Source organism: Tamandua tetradactyla, chromosome 18 (genome assembly GCF_023851605.1).
Source record: "Tamandua tetradactyla isolate mTamTet1 chromosome 18, mTamTet1.pri, whole genome shotgun sequence".
NCBI lineage: Eukaryota > Metazoa > Chordata > Mammalia > Pilosa > Myrmecophagidae > Tamandua > Tamandua tetradactyla.
Window position 1 is genome coordinate 23,188,764 of NC_135344.1, and position 17,886 is coordinate 23,206,649.

Sequence of the window (17,886 nt, forward strand, 5' to 3'; positions counted from 1 at the left end):
TGGATAGAGGTGTTGGAAGCACATTATCGTGTGTGTAAATAACAACACCGAATGGTATGTGTGACTGGTTGAAAGGGAAAGTTTAGGGTCGTGTATATCACTAGAAAGAAGAAGATGAAACAAGGGACCATATAAAATGATGATTAATAGTACAAACAAAAGGATATTCTTCCATTAATTAGAACATGTGTGTCACAACTACAAAGTGTTAATAATAAGGGTGTTATGTGGGAAAAAATTACACCTAATGCAAACTATGGACTATAGTTAACAATAATAAAATATTCATCGAACAATTTTAACAAAGTACTACAATGGTGCTATGTGTCAATAATAGGGGGCTTTTAGGAGAATGGATTTTTTTCTTTTTGGAGGTATGAAAATGCTCTAAAATTGATTGTGGCAATGTTATTACACTAAAAGCCACTGATAGTACACTTTGGAATGGGTGTATGGTGAGTGAATAACTCTTTTGAAAAATACTATAAAAAATGATAAAAGTGTCACCCCTGGGGTACTGCCTTGCTCTCCTCCAAGAAGGGCCCTGACTTTGGTCCCCACCCCAGTTCTCCTATTCACAACACCAGCAGTTTTCCCAGGTGATTTGAAGAACTATGTGGACAGCGAATCCAATCCTCTGGCCTCTTAATTCCTTGACCCCTTCTAACCACTTCCTTTCCACTCCAGTCATCCCCTCTCCACAAACTACACTGAAGCTTACCATCACTGAAACTGCTTTACACCCCCCATTTCTAATTCAGTTAGCCCTCGATCTGACTGCATGTACCCTTTCTTTTGGCTTCTGCACTCACCTATATGTCAGAACTCTAGTTCTTTCAAGGACCTCCCTTCACTTTCTCTATTTTCATCAGGCACGCAGTATGCAAAGTAAAGAGTCTACAACCTCAGCTATGCCTGGCAGTCCTTAATCCAGAAACCTTCTGTTGCCCCCTCCAGGCAAACCTACCTGCACTTGACGTACTTCTAGACACCTGCCAGGGAGGGGAAGATCTCTGTATGGATGGGGGAGTACAGCCAGGGATCTAACTTCTCGAACAGCTTTTTCACCCTAATGTGTTTTAGCCTTACCTCCCTTTCACCTCCAAGTCTATGAGAATCCTGCAGCACAAATAGTAAGGCGTTTCTACTCAGCTGCCCCTACTACTGGCTGAGGATTTGAGCTTTCTCAGGCTATGTCACTTACCACACTTTCATCTGTTTTCCAGCTACTAATATTTGGTTTCTAGTATTATCTTGCTACCTTTCCTGGGCTTCCTATCTTGGAGTCATTGATGGCTTATTATTTTAATTTTAGTCATATTTCAGAACATCCAGAATGTTGTGGAAAACACATGGCTCTAGATTACAGTTTCCCTTAAATATCCAAATTTAAATTTAACTGAGACAGAATGTGGGGTTGTAAACTCACTTTGAGGACTGAATGAATACAGTATAAAACTGCAATAGGCCTAAAAAAATGGGGGTTGAAGACATTCAGGTAGCCCTAACAGGGGTATGCCAGGTAATTTTACAGGATTCTGAGTTCTGAGGCACAGATCTTCCTTTACCTGCAATGGGTTTCAGATTGAAAATCATCTAGCGGGGTCTGTTATGTTGGCTGCTGTTCAAAGAAGTTCCTAAGTGATGCTGAAATTGCAAACCACTGCTTTAGTCCATTGATTCTCAACTTGGTTACACATTAGAATCATCTGAGGCGCCCCATCCCAGCCAACTGAATGAACAGGAGGGCGAGGCTGGCATCAATATTTTATAAACAGCTCACCAGGTGATTCTGATGCACAATGGAGGCTGAGAACCATGGCTCTCTCCTACTTCCTCCCATCAGCTTTTGTCTCTCCCAACTCAAACCCTTCCTCCACCTTTTACCCCCTCTTTTCTTCACAGCCAAACTCCTCAAAAGAGCTTCTACCCTAGATTTCCCCACTTCTTCACCATCTATAAAATCTTTCCTCAATCTGCTCTTATTATTTATCACTCTCACTAATTCCATTGGACAGCCGTCAGTCCTCACTGAGTGCTAAGAGTCTTCACTTGGTTGACTTTCCACTGTTTTCAACACAGATGATTACTTCTACAAATTCTCTGCCCTTGGCTGCCAGGATTGCACATTAATCCACTCTCTCACCAACTCTCACCACTTTTTCAGTCTTTCCTGCCAGTCTTTCTCTTCCACCTGAACCTCCAAGTGCTGATATTGCCAACTATTCCCAATATTGAGATTTTCAACTACCCACCTGACATTTCCAATTGCATGTCTTTAAAGATACCTCAGACTCCACAAGTCAAAACTGACCTCCAAAAATCATTCAGGGTTAGTGATTCTACCTCTATAAATTGCATTATCATTCACCAGTTGTTTTTACTTGTTTTAAGTCAAAATTCAGGAGGCAGTCCCCACCCATTCAGTTGCACCACTCATCTCTACACATTCTACCTTCTAAATTTTCTTGAATCTGTTTCATTTTCTCCATTCCCACTGCCACCCATCTCATCTATGTTACCAACAGAGCCCATCTGGGCCACTGAAAAAGCCTCCTAATCAGATTCTTACTGTCCATACACATCTCTTCCAATCCATTCTCCAAGCTGTACTCAGTACTTGTTTACAAATTCACGCCTGGTCATCTGGTCATATCTGTACTCCACTTAAAGTCTTTTAGTTGCATCCCACTACTCTGAAGAAGAATATGAGGCCTCAGTATAGCCTCTAGCCCCATCTGATTTACCCTCCTCCCAACAACCCCCCAGCTCTAGCTGTTGAAGCTCACTCCACTCCAGCCACACTGGTGGATTCTGTCAGTGCGTAATATACAGCATGCTCCTTTTTACTCCAGGAACTTCACCATGCTATTTCCTCTGTCCTGGACCCCTTAACATACCTAACGCTACTCATCTGTAAACTCTACCTTAAATGTCAGTTCTTGGGCTATGTTTAACAGGAAAACATCAACAGTCCCACAGTAATACCAGGGGTAAATAATGAGGGGAGGGACAAGAGTTAAGGGGGAGTTTGGATTTTTTAATCGGTGAGGGTGTGTTTATTGGTTATTTTTCTCTTTGGGAACAATGAAATTATCTAAAATTGAGAGTGTGAATGATGGGTGACTTTGGGCATTATACATGATGCCCAGTGGATGGAGGTGACTGAAAGATACACTGAGAAGTAGAATGGCAGACAATGGTATGATCAAATATTGTGCTGCTACAGAAAGGAACAAAGTTGTGAGGCATGCAATGTTGTAAATGAACCTGTGGGACATTTTATGAGGCAAAACGAAGCAGAAACAAAACAGCAAATATTGTATGATCTTATTTAGAAAATATTTATAAGAAAACTGGGGCCTAAATTGTAAATTCTTAGAGCAGTCACATTTAGTCCAGAACAGTAATTGTTATTTCTGAATTTTGAGACTGTTATACATGTGTAACCTGGTATTTAGAGATAAAAATGAAGCTGATCAGGTCGGAATAAGGTAATTCAGAATACAGGGGTAAGCAAGACATTGTATTTTGGAACTTTACCTTACCTATGAGACCAAAGGAAGAAAGGCTTATTTTTCTGTGGCACATAATTTATAACTTAACCAGTCTAAACCATTTAAACAACCCAAACACAGGGAGCCCAGAATGGGAATGAGGGCCTGTAATCCTGTATAGATCAATTAATGCCTGGATACATACCACAGTATGTTAAAGAGATAATCAAAAAGCATTGGGAAAAAACAATGTGGAACTATTAAACTTTACCACTGAGGACAAACATAAGGGACACCCAAGTCAGTAGCCAAGCCCTTGATCTTGAGGTTTACTCTTGTGTAAGCTTATTTATGTAGTGGAGAAGCTTAGCCTACATATAGTTATGCCTAAGAGTTACTGCCAGAGGATCTCTTTTGTTGTTCATATGTGTCCTCTCTCTAAGCCCAATTCTGCAAGTAAAATCCTTACCCTCTTCCCTATTGTGGGACATGACATCCAGCGGTGAATGTCTCCCTGGCAACATGGGTTATGACTGCCAGGGATGGGGCTGGCCTTGGCACCCTGGGATCAACAATGCCATCCCGACCAAAAGGGGAGAAAAAGTGTTAACCAGGTATCAGTGGCAGAGAGAGTTCAAATATAGTTTAGAGGCTACTCTGGAGACTACTCTTATGCAAGCTTCAGTTAGACATTGTTATGTATCACAGTTTGCCAAACCCCAACCAAAACCATTCCTGCTGACCTTAAAGGACACTTAGGGCTTTATATGAGATTCTGCAAAGGTTCCATGCACTAGGATTACTTTCCAGAAACCTACAACCTACAGATGGGTTCCTACACTAGATAAGTCCTGAAACCCAGAGGGGCCAGCCTCTCCAGAACATCAACTAGTTCCAACCCCCATACCATATTATCAACCGCCCCTTCCAACATGAAAAAGCCCAAATACCCCCGAAAGAGTGGGAAAAACATCAAATGAGATGGAGTTATGCAGAGAAGGCAGTGTTCAACAAACAAGTATGACTACTGAATCAGGATATTGGTATTTCTTTTAATCTCCAGTGTCTTGGCACTAGTAGTAAAAACCTAGAATTGTAACTCATACCAAATTCTGAAATATGTTTTACAACTAATTGTTGCGGTGTGCTTTGAAATTTATTGTTTTGGATATATGTTATTTTTTACAAAAAATAGAAGTCAGTTGTGATGTTGAATACACAGCTATAGGACCACTGTGACCCACTGATTGTACCCTTTGGATGACTACAGGGTATGTGACTATAAATCAATAAAACTGCATTAAAATAAGAAAGATCCCTATAGATATGGAGAAGGATCAAAGAAGGAGGAGGTATAAAAGAGAAAATAGGATTTAACAAATGAGTATAACTGCTGAAACACTATATTAATATTCCTCCTAGCCTCCAGTGTTTTGGAACAGCTAGAAGGAAAAATCTGAAATAGTGGAATGGTAAGCAATAGCGAAGACTGAAAGCTGTTCTGTAACTACTTGCTGTAGTGTACTTTGAAAATTACTGCTTTTCTTTGTATATAAGTCATATTTCACAACAAAAAGTTTTTAAAAAAACTTTAAAAAAATTTTTTTAAAGGTCAATTCTCAAGAGAAGATGTCCCTGACCCTCCAGGCCAGGAGTTAGTAAACTTTTTGTGTAAATTTTAGATTTACAGAACATACAATCTCTGTTGCAACCATTCAACTCGGCCATTGCAGCAGGAAAGAAGCTCTAGACAATATATAAAAGAATGAACATGGCTGTGTCCCAATAAAACTTCATATACAAAAATAAGCTCTCACTGGAGTTTGCCAACCTCTCCTTCAGACCACCTAGATCCTCCTGTTATACAGTCTCATAGTATCCTGTATTTTATAGCATCCATCACCATCTCAACTATATCATTATTTAAAACTGTTTCTCACACTAGACTCTAAGTTCCACAAAGGCAGGAATCATTTTGACCTTCTTCACAGCTGTATCCCCAGTAGCACACATCTGGCCAAAATGTGGTATCCAATTTGTTGACTGCTGATAAAATATGTATCCTTAATACATGGTAGGTGCAAACAAACTACTTGTAAGAAAAGCATTAATATACCATCAAAAAAGAGTTAAAACCTTAAAGGATAGTTTTCCAAAGAGGAAATACAAGTGTCAAATAAACATTTAAAATGTTCAAACCAATACTCCTCCCACACACACCCTTTTTAATTTTGCCCAGGAAATTCAAAGAGTTCTTTTTAATTTTAATACTCAGTGCTGGCACTGGTACACTATGGTGGGTATGGAACTTGATACAACTCTGAAAACGACTTGGCAATAGTTTGAAGAAGTTACGCCCACTTTGAGGAATTCCATCTAAAATAAAGGCAGACAGAGCTGTCTAACAAGAGGGAAAAGTGAGTAAATAGAGTAAGAATACAGAAACAACTGAATAAATTACGGTATATTAGACACAGAAATCTGCCAAGATCCTAATAGAGATTATCTCAGGATGGTAGAATTATGAGTTGTTGAATTTTCTTCTTTAAACTCTTTTCTTTAAAATTCCAATAATGAGCATGGATTAAATCCAAAATCTGAAGGGAAAAAATGTAAAAAGTAAAAAAGTATAAAGAACTGCAATTCGACTAGACTATTATATGGCCATTAAAATGATCGTTTTGAAGAGGTGTGACAAAACATGAAAGCATACTGATATGTAAGGTGGGAAAAGCAGAACACAAAACTTTCTTACAAACATCTGTGAAAGTATGTAATTTGCGACAAGTATAAAGGATACAAATGAAAAGGAGGGACATAAAGAGTGATTTAAAATAATTGCTAAGATTTGTATGCAATAAATAAAAATGGGAAAAAATGTAATTCAAACTTAAAGTTACACACCATTTACTTAATTAATTGTTACTCTGTTAACAATTAACATTATTTCAGCAAATAATGAAAATATTATTATAGTCCCAGGAGAGGGAAAAAAGAAACTGGTGCTGAGCAGACATGTTAAAATGTTGGGCTTAATACATTAATTGTTGCTACTAAAATAAAACCAGCCTTGTGAGTCACATCAATCCAAAGCAGAAATCGCTCACCTGACTTACTTTCAAAAACTTCCTCACCTGCTCCACATGAACGAAAAGATTTGTTAAATAACGCTTGTTTCATTATGAATTACAGATTTGATGATGAAAGCCCCAAGCCATAGTTTCAAACCAAGACTGACATTTCCAGGCAGGTTTTGAAACATTCTGGCTCCACCCTAGGAAAAGCATATTATAAAATCCTGCCCCTTATCTAATAAAGACCTCATACTAAGAATATATTTTCCAGAAGATATTCTGTGCTTGAAAAATTCACCGACGGGAAGAAAAATCAATTCCTCAAAACAATGTTCTTTGAGCAAGATATGTACCTGCTGAAGATATAAATGGTCAATAATACAAAAACCTAACTATTAAGCTAATTGAAAAATCACATATGCTTCTAATTCCCTACCCTTACGTTAAGGGACCTACTTATCTGAGTCCTGAAATCTAGAAACAATTTCAACTGAACTACTGACAGCCTAAAATCTTAAAAATACACCACCTCTGATGTGATAATACTGTGAGCCACTGATTGTATACTTTGGATCGACTGTATGATGTCTGACTATATCTCAATAAAATTGCATTAAAAAAAATACACTACCTAATTTCATTAGTGGCTTTTGTTCTTGCTCATCTTTACATACCATCTTTGTATGCTCAGCACTTAAATTAACCGAACACTGTTGAGTAGCAAGCAACACAGTAACTGTTAACCAAAGATAAAAGAGCCAATGCCCAAGAGTTTTAAACAAGCATATCAAACCAGATATTAAAGCAGCAGAAATGCCAGTAGCTGTATTTCTTCCTCATTCTCATCAAAGAAACAAAGAGCCCTTGTTTTGCATGTGACTCTTGCCTAAATTAATAACAAGCAGGGGCAGCAGAGAAAGGAGGTCCAGCTTCCAAGACTGGTGGAGTATGCATGCCTTACAAAGCGTCATAAGGATCCTATTTTGGGGGGATGAGGGGAGAGTAAAAGAAGCAAAAAGACAAAGCTTTAAAAAAAAAAAAAAGTATCAAGAGGCAGTGGACCAGAGCATCTGAATTTTAATGAGATTACCCAAAGATAAGCAATGGTACTTTCAAAAGTCAAACTGGTTTAGAGATTGATGCATGCATCACAAGGTTTTCTTTGATAGCATCCAATCGTAAGCATCACCTAATCGGTACCAATTTTAGAGACATTTAAAAACCTAGCAGGTAAGTCTAGATTTTTAAATAAAACACTATTTCCTGGAGGATCTTATGAACAGCATCAATGCTCAAGGCATTAACTGTTGGTTTTTCAGGTTGATAATAAGATATTTCAGCTGATCTTAATCACATAAATTCACAGAAGTTATACACACCTAGAAACAATGAGATCCTAAGGCACAGTTCATGACAACCAAGTCAGCCAACTCCTCCGTACTTCTGCATTCACCTCCAGTTCTACTGACAGGGGAGGGGATTGGAACATATGCCCAAAGAATAAGTCGCATCCTTTATGACCCCATCATTCCACTCCTCAATACAGTGAAATAAATGAAACAAGATGCAGTCGAAGTAATCAGAATTAATACCATTTTCAAAGATTAAACTCCCCAGTGGGGAGGTCTCATTTCCTTTTTTTTTTTAACATGGGCAGGCACCGGGAATCGAACCTGGGTCCTCTGGCCTGGCAGGCAAGCATTCTTGCCTGTTGAGCCACCGTGGCCCGCCCAGGTCTCATTTTCTTAACATAATTATTATTCGTTTTCATGCCTGTCATGCTGGAGACCCGGGTTCGATTCCCGGTGCGTGCCCATGCAAAAGAATTATTATTGTTTTTATAGTAGTATTGGCGTCCATCATACTTGGGCCCTACAGGTATCCTTCATTGTTTATTTAGAGGCTTAAATAATCAAATCTTTCCTGGCTGAGAGGGCTTTCGGTACAGTCCCTAATTACTCTCCTTATACAGTTTTGAAAAGATAAGGATCCAACGAGTGACGGTGTCCACTGATTAGCAAGGACAGAGAACCAGGAAAAGTTTCTCTCTGAGGTCCTCTGACGGGGGTGTGAGAAATCAATCACAGCTGCCCAACGATCCTATTCTAATTGCGTCCCATACTCAAGGTGGAGCCAAAACGATGGAATCTGAGAAAGAAATTAGATAACACTTCTGGAATGCCTTTTGGAACCGTGATTCGGGCCTCAGTTATTGAGAGCACCACCTTGTGCCCAAGTGCTTTACTCCTGCCAGATGGTCAGGAAAACACTTCACAGGATGAAAAAAAAAAAAAACTCCTTTCCGCTAGGTGCTAAGTCTCTGAAGCCCCACAAAGAAGTCTACTTTCTCTTCCATGGGGTGGCTCTGTCACTCACGCCCGGGTCATCTCTCCTTGCTATCTCAACCACATGTGACGACCATACGACGGGGTGTGTCTAGTGGCTTCGCCTTCCTGGAAACCCTCCCCCAACTGCTCTCCTGTCAGTCCAAGAGAACACCGCACGTCCACACGTGGGTCTGTGCGGAATCAAACGCAGGGCCTCTGAGAGCCCAGCGCGGGAGCTTCTGGTTCCAGCCCAGACCCAACTGGGGGGCGCTGCTCTCGCCTAGGCCCTATCCGGCAGGCCCCGACTCAGCAGCGGGGTCTCGAACCCCGGTCGCGACCCCGACCCCGGCTTCCGCTACCTGGCGCTTGTTCATCTTCCTCAGGTCCCCGAATATGTCCAAGCCGGACGTGGGGAGATGCGTTCCCACGGGACCCGCACGCACCATGGTGGCCACTGGGGGGTCGAGGCTGTTCACGGGCTCCTACCGTCAACCGGTTCGGTGAAGAGGCACCTGCCGGGCCCCCGCCCACTAGCCTCGCGTCCTCACCCACCAGGGCGAGTCCTCGCTCCCGCGCGGGCTGCGGAACCAACGCCTCGCTCAGCCTTCTGGGAACTGTAGTCCTGAAAGTATTGGCCACCTTCCTCCCTGGGAGGCTCTTGAAAGCAAAAAACTACCACTCCCAAAATGCCGCAGGGCGAGTGCCTCGTCCAGTGAAGACCCAGGGCTTTTAGGGAGGGCAGCGACGGCGATCACAGAGCTTCATCCGACACGTCTGAGGGACCTTGGGTGGACCTCTGGTTCAGCTTGTCTCAGGGGCAGCTCAGGGACGTATCTCAAGAGGAACTGCATTCCCCAAGCCTCTGTCAGGCGCCAAGAAGACACCTAAGGTTCCCTCTCATTCGCCTAGCCGTGTACCTTGGCCATTGGATGACTGCTGCAGGGGAAGGCGGGGCTTCTACGCGGGAGGCGGGCTGTGCTGTGTCGGGGCGGAGCTTAAAAATGGGCTTGGAGGGTGGGCGGGGCTTGGAAGAGGGGTACTTGTGAAGTCGCGGAGGAACTGCCCTCTTAGAGAAGAGAACCGTGGGTTTCTGATTGCCGGAAAGCATCATTGTATGGGCTTCACCATAGTTGTAGCTCAACGGATATTAATTTAGTGAATAAATCATCTCCTGAGTTTACATACGAAGGAGTAGAGACGGAGGAAGGTTAAATGACTTGGCCATGACTATAAATGACTGAGTCTGGAATAGAACACACATTTAAAAATTTCCAAATCCTGGATTACCACAGTCCTGATCCTGGATACCTTTAGTTCATTCTCTCATTTATGCATTGTTTATTTCAGACATTTGTTCACAGATCTTTACGGAGCACATGGGATGTTCCAGGCATTTGAGAAACATGAGAGAACAAAATGAAGATCCTTGCCTTGTGAAGTTTACATTTTAAAAATAAGTGGAGACGTAATAAGTAAATTAAACAGTACCTAAAAGGTACGGGTGCTATGGAAATAAGAAAAGTAAAACAGAGCTGTGTGCGAAGGGAGCAGGTCACAATTTAAAATATCTTGAGAGGACAGCATTTGAGCAAAGTTTTTTAAGAAGTGAAGGGTGACGCTTATGGATCTATGAGGAAGAAGTTTCCTGGCAGACAGATCAATTAGGATCAAGTCTCTAGACGCAGACTTAACATGAAGCTAATGAAGGATAAGCTTTGGGACCCTTCACTTATAAAGGCCCCTTCCAAGACCTGGAAAAAATATGGTCATATTGTTTTCTAAAATTTTCAAAAGTCAGATCTTCTAACCGCTGTTAGTTAAGGGCCCTCTTTCCTTTCATTCCAACTTCCCCGCCATCACACATCCCTCATGTTGGATGGTATTGGAGGGACAAAGAGAATTTTGGGACTCATCTAAGGAGAAGACAAGTTGGAGATACATTTAGTTTGTGGTTAGTGGATATATTTATGTGGCTCATGGTTATTTTCTGCCATCCTAGTATAGGAATGGTTTCCAAGAGTTCTGCTACCAACTGCCAACTCACCTGACATCACGGCAGGAAGTTGTGCCAGAGGTGGTATTCTGATTCAAGAGTGTCCTACAGTGCCTGGCCCTGGAATATGTGGGTAGTGGAGGAGAGGGGAGATTTGAATCATATGGAGACAGAAGTTCGTCCATGTAAGTTTTTCCAAGCACTGGACAAATAAAATTGTAAGGGGAAGATTTGGTCCTCATTAACTTCTAGATAATACTATGAATAACTTAGTTATGGGACCTAAGGCGTTTAGAAACAGGGTGTTGGAGGCTGAATTTACAGTTTAATCTTCAAGTAACAGAATAGTAAGTGGGACTGTAACTGAATTTGAGAAGTAATTTATATAGCCAGTAAGGATTCAATAACTGTTGGGACTTTACAAGTTCTCATTTTGGAGAAAGTGAGAACTTCTTCACTTGCACAAAGGTTAACTGCATCTTGTTAGTCAGAAATATAGTGGTTTCATTGTTGCCCAGTAGTTTAAAGAAATTAAAGCAGCACAATGTTTTGGTTTAAAATGTATATATAATAAGTCAAAGAAAATTATATAATGATCAAGACCTAAGCAAAAGAATACTTGATTTCTAACAGTAGTTAAACTAGGTCTCCCCAGATAAAGCAGTAGGGCCAATAACAATTGCCAGTCACAACTGAACCCTGCTCCTTTTCACAGGTCTTTGGTGGAGATAGTCCAATAAGAGGTTCTGTATTTGATATTACAGCACTGCTGAAGATGGAGAAATGAGGAAGTAAGAGCAGAGAGTAGAGAGATGGAAAGAGGCTGCACTCCAGTTGGGAGTTGGGAGTGCTCAATGATACTTTGAGAACCCTCTTGATATTAATGACTTCTTCCTATGTAAGAACAAGGCATACAGAAAACCTTGGGGCCCAGTAACATCAATAATTGGCCCAGAGGGGTCTCCAAGATTTCATTTGTCCCAGCTGCATCCATGATGGGAATGTGCAGCTGATGGGAATGTACCCTGCCCTACGACCAGGGAAGTGAGGGTAGAAGGATCGATGGTTGGATGTCACTGCGTCTTCGTTTTCTCCTTCCTCAAATGGGCTTCTCTTCTATTTCATAAAGATTTGGTGTTCATAAAGTACAATTTGAATAATGTTGAGCAGGACTTTTGATAAGTGGTTGTCCCCTGCTCTATTTTCTCTAGAGAATTTAGGGAATGTTCAATAACATTTCAATAGAGACTTTATGATTGTCCAGACTCTTTCAGCCAGATGTGGGTAGAAATCTGACCCAGATAGATGCTGAATCCCTTTTAAATCTTAAATGTTATGATACTAAGTGGAGCAATGGACCAATAAGTAGATGGATGGTTCAGACTCCAGAAATCACTCAAGGCTGAAATGCACAGATTATTTTGTTTGAGTGGAACTCTTAAAGAGTGTTCCAGCTCTCCACTTTACTTTGGGTTGACAAGATTTAAATAGCTGGCCATTATTATAAATATAATTCATTGACATCTAGCTCAACAATTTAAGTTGTTTCCCCCCTCCAGGTTTAGTTATTTGTGTGACACTGAAAAACCATTCTTTTCTCTGAGCCTCAGGTTCAGCATCAATAAAATAAAAAAGTTTTAACCATACAGTTTCTATGGTCACTTTCAACTTTGAAATCCCATGACTGTCTAAAAGTTCTATTGTATGGAATTGGGAATTAGTTTAGCCTTCCTGGAAGGAAATGTAAAATTTAAATTGTCACTCTTTTTGGCTCAGCAACTCAATTTTTAGACATTTTGTCTTACAGAAGTCCCAACACACACACATTTGTTGTAGCATTGTTTAAAAAGCAAAAATTGGAAACAAATTAACAAGAAGGGAGGGAGCAGCTAGAGCTGAAAGGAAGCATATTAAGCTCCTAACACTGGGAAGTGACCAGGATTGTACTGAGGGTGGAGTAGAGTGAAGGAGGATTTTATTTGGTTTTAATTTGGGTTTTCAGCAAGAATATTCATGTATTACTTGTGTGTTTTAATTAAAAAAAATATTTTATTGAGTCAGGTATTATGTTTGGCGGTTAGAGTAGCTTATACAATGATTAGTTATATCAGTGACGGTCCAGTCAGGAGACAGAGTCCATACCAGGAATAGGAACAGGAAAAAATTAATATAAAGAATTATTAATTAGTGTTTTGATTTGCTAAATGCTGCCAGAATGCAATGTACCAGAAATGGAATGGCTTTTAAAAGTGGAATTTATTAAGTTACAAGTTTAAAGTTCTAAGGCCAGAAAAATATCCAAACTAAGACATCCAGATAAAGATACCTTAATTCCTGGAAGGCTGATGTCTGTCACTTGGGAAGGCATGTGGTTGCTGTCTGCTGGTCTTTGTTCCAGTTCCACTGCTTCTGATGCCAGTGGCTTTCTCTCTAAGCATCTGTGGGCCTTTGCTTAGCTCCTCTGGGACACAACTCTGGTTTCTGACTCACTTACAATCACATCAGAAGGCACAAGGCAATGTCTGCTGGGCTCTGCATCTCCAAATGTCTGTGTCTTTGTCTCTGTCGTTCTGAGGTTTCTCCAAAATGCTTCCCCTTTTAAAGGACTTCAGTGAACTAATTAAGACCCACCTTAAATGGGCAGAGTCACATCGCCATCTAATCAAAAGGCCCACCCATAATTGGATGTGTCACATTTCCACGGAAGTAATCTAATCAAAAGGTCACACCCACAATTGAGTGATTCAGTCTCCATGGAAACAATCTAAGCAAAGGTTTCCAGACTAAACAGTAGATCTAGCCCCACAAGATTGAATTAGGAAGGAATCAGTGGCTTTTCTGGGGTACATAACAACTTCTAACCAGCACAACTAGTAACAGAGGATTAACTACTAAGGGATAAAGAGAACTCTAAAGAAAACAAGAATTGCATATAGAGGGAGCCAATACCTATAGGGCTCAGGCTGTGTCCTCACCTCCTAAACACAGGATGATATCATACATCCTCTCTTTATACTTCCTAGACACCCCCCTCCACTGAAGTGAGATAATCAGAAAAAAATACAATTTTAAGATATCTCCCATACAAAAGTTGATTCAGTCCCTTATCTATTAACTTATTTACTCCATCAAACACTAAGAATCCAGAGGTGAAGAAGACACAGTTCTTGGATACACTGAAGCTATAAGTATGCAGACATTATTACCATATAATGTAACAGGTGAACTAGGTAGACCATAAGGAAAGGTGTGTACTCTTGGTTAGAAATCCCTTAGCACATCAGGGTGGTCCTTATGAGTGAAGTAAAGAATTGCTGCAGAAGCAATACCAGCTAACATTTTTTGCATGCTTATTTGCACCAGCTAAATACTTCTTTTAAAAAAACAGAATGTTTCTAGTTTCTTTATATTTATTACCCATCTTATTCTTAGAAAAAAAAGCATTTTACAGAAAATGGAAAACAAATTTCAGAGATGATAAACAACCTGCCCAAGAGGTGACAAAACCAGAACTTGAAGCCAGGCTTGCTAAATTCAAATTCACATCCTTACTTGCTGTACCATATGCTTCTCATCAGTTCTTTTCTGCCCTTTGAAACTGCAGGGATTGCATGAACAGATTCAGCCTCGGGAGTTTGAGCTTTCAGTTTGTAAGTTACTGCCTGCAGATGGATGGTAGAAATCAACAACAGTTCTAAGTCACCAACATGGCAGGTTTTAGGGGTCCTGGTCTACTGGGGCTTTATGGTGAGAGGGTAGGCTCATTCATAAATGGGGCACAAACAGGAAAACATCTGATGAATGACTTGTAATTTGGTCAGCAAGAACAACTGAGCCTGTCTTGCCAAGCTGGAATGAGTTGCATTGTCTTAACTCTGAATCAGAGGCCCCTGTTTAATAGTGCCAGACACTGGCATTCTGAGTCACTCTCTGCCTTCTCCATCTTTTGCATCAGAAGAATTGCACTGTTACCCAGGGATGTTGTAAACAGAGGGGAAAATTGGGGGCTGCGTCTCCCCTCCTCCATAGTCTATCTCCCACATGCTGCCAAAGTGCTCTTGTCAAATAAGCCATTTCTAAATAAGCATCCCTTCTTCTACTCTAGCTGGGTCTGATGATTACAATCTTTGCTTCCAGTTGCCAAATCAGCTATGAAAAATTTTATGCTAAGGAAAATATTAGGGATATAAAGAACAAAGAGAACAAAAGGGGTAGAAAAGAAGGTAATGTTTATAACAACAACAACAAAAAAGCTTACTTTTATATTCCATACTACTTGGCTGTCGTGTTGAAAACTTTGAAAATCTGCCTCCTAAATGGAACCTGATGCTCTGTTTAAAAAAAACAACAGATGTTTTCTTATGTTTGAAACATAGGTGAGGCTCAAGAATTTTTGCACAAATTTGGTAGATTGAGGAAGGTAACACCCTGAAGTGCTGAGCACCCTGGAGCAAGATTCAAGAGATCTGGGCTGTCCTCCCAGGTATACCCACACATTTCAGTGTCTCAAACCAACAGAGGAGGCTGGCAAGTCTGAAATCCAGAGGGCATGCCACAAGCTGAAAACCCTAATAAAGGTGATGCTGAAGTTCTTAGTCCAAAGTTCCTCAGAGAAAGCTGGTTGGCTGGAAATTCCACTAAGAACCAAATTAAAGTTGAGGCAAAAATTTTTCTTCTGATCTCTAGAATTCTTGTTCTGGCTTCTAAGATCCCCAACTGATTGGATGAATAGGCTACTCACAAAACTGAGGTCAATAACCGTTGTTGATTTTACGTGGACTCAATTAACTATAAATGCAAACCCCATCTATGAAATACCCACTCAATAACAAGCAGGCTAATGCTTGACCAAACAACTGGACATCTAGCTAAATTGACACATGAAATTATCCATTACAACATCAAAGAAAAGGGTGTCCAGCCAGGAAGGAGACTAGGGAAGAGCTAGGAGCTAATGACAGGTGGAAACCCTGCATTCATTAACCATATGCAGGAAGTGTCTCAGCAGGGAAACAACTCATGAACCTACTAGGGCTTTAGGATATTAATAATCCAGAGGGACTAGAATCTTAAGCTGGTTCCCACAAAAAAAGGATCAAGTTACTAGAATCCTATAATGTGTGAAGTAGAGACCAGGTCTCAGATACAAGGCTTCAGCTGCAGTTCCCAGTACTGGAGCACCTGATAAATCAACTCTATGCCAGTGTTTAAGAAGCTTCTCCTGCTTTTCATCAGGATTAGCTCTGGATTCTGCAGCAAAGCCCAACAAGAAAACAATGAAGGAAGGACGAGGCACAGAAGGCAGGCCCTGTCTGCTGAACCTTAGACTAAGCAGTATAAGCTAAGGCAGTTTTCGTGGACTGAAAACTGAGAATAATCTTGAGTGTGATGAAGATGCCAAAGTAAGTAATGAGAGGAAATGGTGGCTTCAGAATGTCGGCACTAGGTCCATTCTCCTCTGGACGAAGGAGGTCCCCCTGGAGCCTGGCTTTCAGTACTGGACAAAACTCTTTACGAGGTTCCTCGACAAAATACAGCACACCAAGAGAAGAGCTTTGGAAAAAGAGAGGGAGGACTGGAAAATAATAGCACATTTGAAATAGATTAGAAAAGAAAGTTATTTAGGTTGTAAACAAGAAAACTTGCAGAAGGGGGAGTAAGGATGGGATTACAACTACCTTAAACTAGTTGAATGGTACATTAGCCATTAGACCCCAGAAGGAAGAACCATAACCATTACTGAAAGATATCACTTTAGAAGGAAGACGGGTCTAACAGAGCTGTCAGAAAATGAATCAGATTTTCTTGTAGGGGGTGTGAGGTCCTGCTCCCTGAAGGTATATAGCAGCAGGTTAGGAAATTATAGAAGAAATTTATCCATTTGATAAAGAGTAGACCCTCACAATTCCGAGGTTCTAGGTCTCAGATGTAACAGGCAAAGCAGTAGGAGCCAGAGGACATTTTAAGCAGAAGAGTCCTATGTGGAGGGTATGGTTCAGGAAGAGCAAGTCATCAGCAAGCAGAGAGTAGGGGCCAGGCAGGGGGGACCATGGATGGTGTAGTGGACGTGTGTAGGATCCTGTTCTCACTACCCTTCTTCTCTAGGAACTGGCCCCTCCTCTCATTATCCACGTCGCCACAGAAGCAGTGGCCACGTCACAGTCGGATCCTGCCCCTAGCCACGGGTCCTGGCATGGGTCTGATCACAACTGGGCCAACCAGTGTCTATCCCCATGGTCTTCATGGTCCAGTTCACAGATGGGCACTAGACTAGACTTGTATTTCAGAATGTAGGACTCAGAGAATCAGGGCCATCTTTCCCTCAGAGGCCGAGGCTACCTGCAATTATGTTTCTTCCAGTATGAACCAGACGAAAAAAGAACTGTGTTTGTAGAAAAAGAGGGTGGGAGGGAGCCTGAGGGAATACACAGAGAAGGGACAGTGGTGACAGATGGAGAGAGAGCCCTAAGCATGTTTGAGTTCCACGATGCAGTGTTGGCAGGCATAACCTCATTCCTGTCCTGGATTCAATGAGACATCCACATCCTTACAATAAATACAGTCCCTTTCTGGATTAAGCTGGATAGATATACATTTCTGTCACTTGCTACTGATAAGTCTTAACCAATACAGTTTTTTTTTAATTGTATAGGAAGACTATACAATAAATGGAAATAGTGGGAAATTAAATAGTAGGAAAGGGAACGAGATGCTCTCTTCAGTATTGGATGGAAATGAAAGGCTGTAAATATTCTTCCTTTTTTCCCTCCCTGACTCCTTTTCCCCAGAGATGCTGTCTGGAGTCTGGGATAAGAAGCATCCTAGGCTGCTTCTTTAATCAAGTGCCAATTTACTCAGAGGGTAGTAAACCGGTCACAGAACAGATGCCGAGTAGAATGGTACTTAATTTCATTAGCAATTTTGTGTTGCCAAAATACCTTTTTGCCAGAAGTGCCAGTACATCAGGGTTGTGTGTTTGTTAAAATTGAACAAGA

General features: G+C 41.0%; 1 protein-coding gene and 1 long non-coding RNA gene across 4 annotated transcripts in view; one reads left to right on the plus strand and one right to left on the minus strand.

Moving 5' to 3' along the window:
- SEC11C (SEC11 homolog C, signal peptidase complex subunit) overlaps positions 1 to 9,497 on the minus strand; it is a 31,494-nt gene extending 21,997 nt beyond the window's left edge. Inside the window, exon 1 of the mRNA XM_077135330.1 lies at positions 9,258 to 9,497. Within this exon, the coding sequence (XP_076991445.1) occupies positions 9,258 to 9,344 (87 nt within the window). The 5' untranslated portion in view covers positions 9,345 to 9,497. The remainder of the gene's footprint in view (positions 1 to 9,257) is intronic.
- On the plus strand, positions 9,122 to 14,977 carry LOC143662011 (uncharacterized). Of its 3 annotated transcripts, none has more exons than XR_013165088.1 (4): positions 9,122 to 9,787; positions 10,246 to 10,393; positions 10,903 to 11,076; positions 11,607 to 14,977. It is a non-coding gene; the product is annotated as an uncharacterized LOC143662011 (long non-coding RNA). The 3 variants fall into 3 exon arrangements; XR_013165086.1 differs by having other exon boundaries at positions 9,125 to 9,787; positions 10,898 to 11,076; XR_013165087.1 differs by lacking the exon at positions 10,246 to 10,393 and having other exon boundaries at positions 9,136 to 9,787; positions 10,898 to 11,076.
- The last annotated feature ends 2,909 nt before the right edge of the window (positions 14,978 to 17,886 follow it).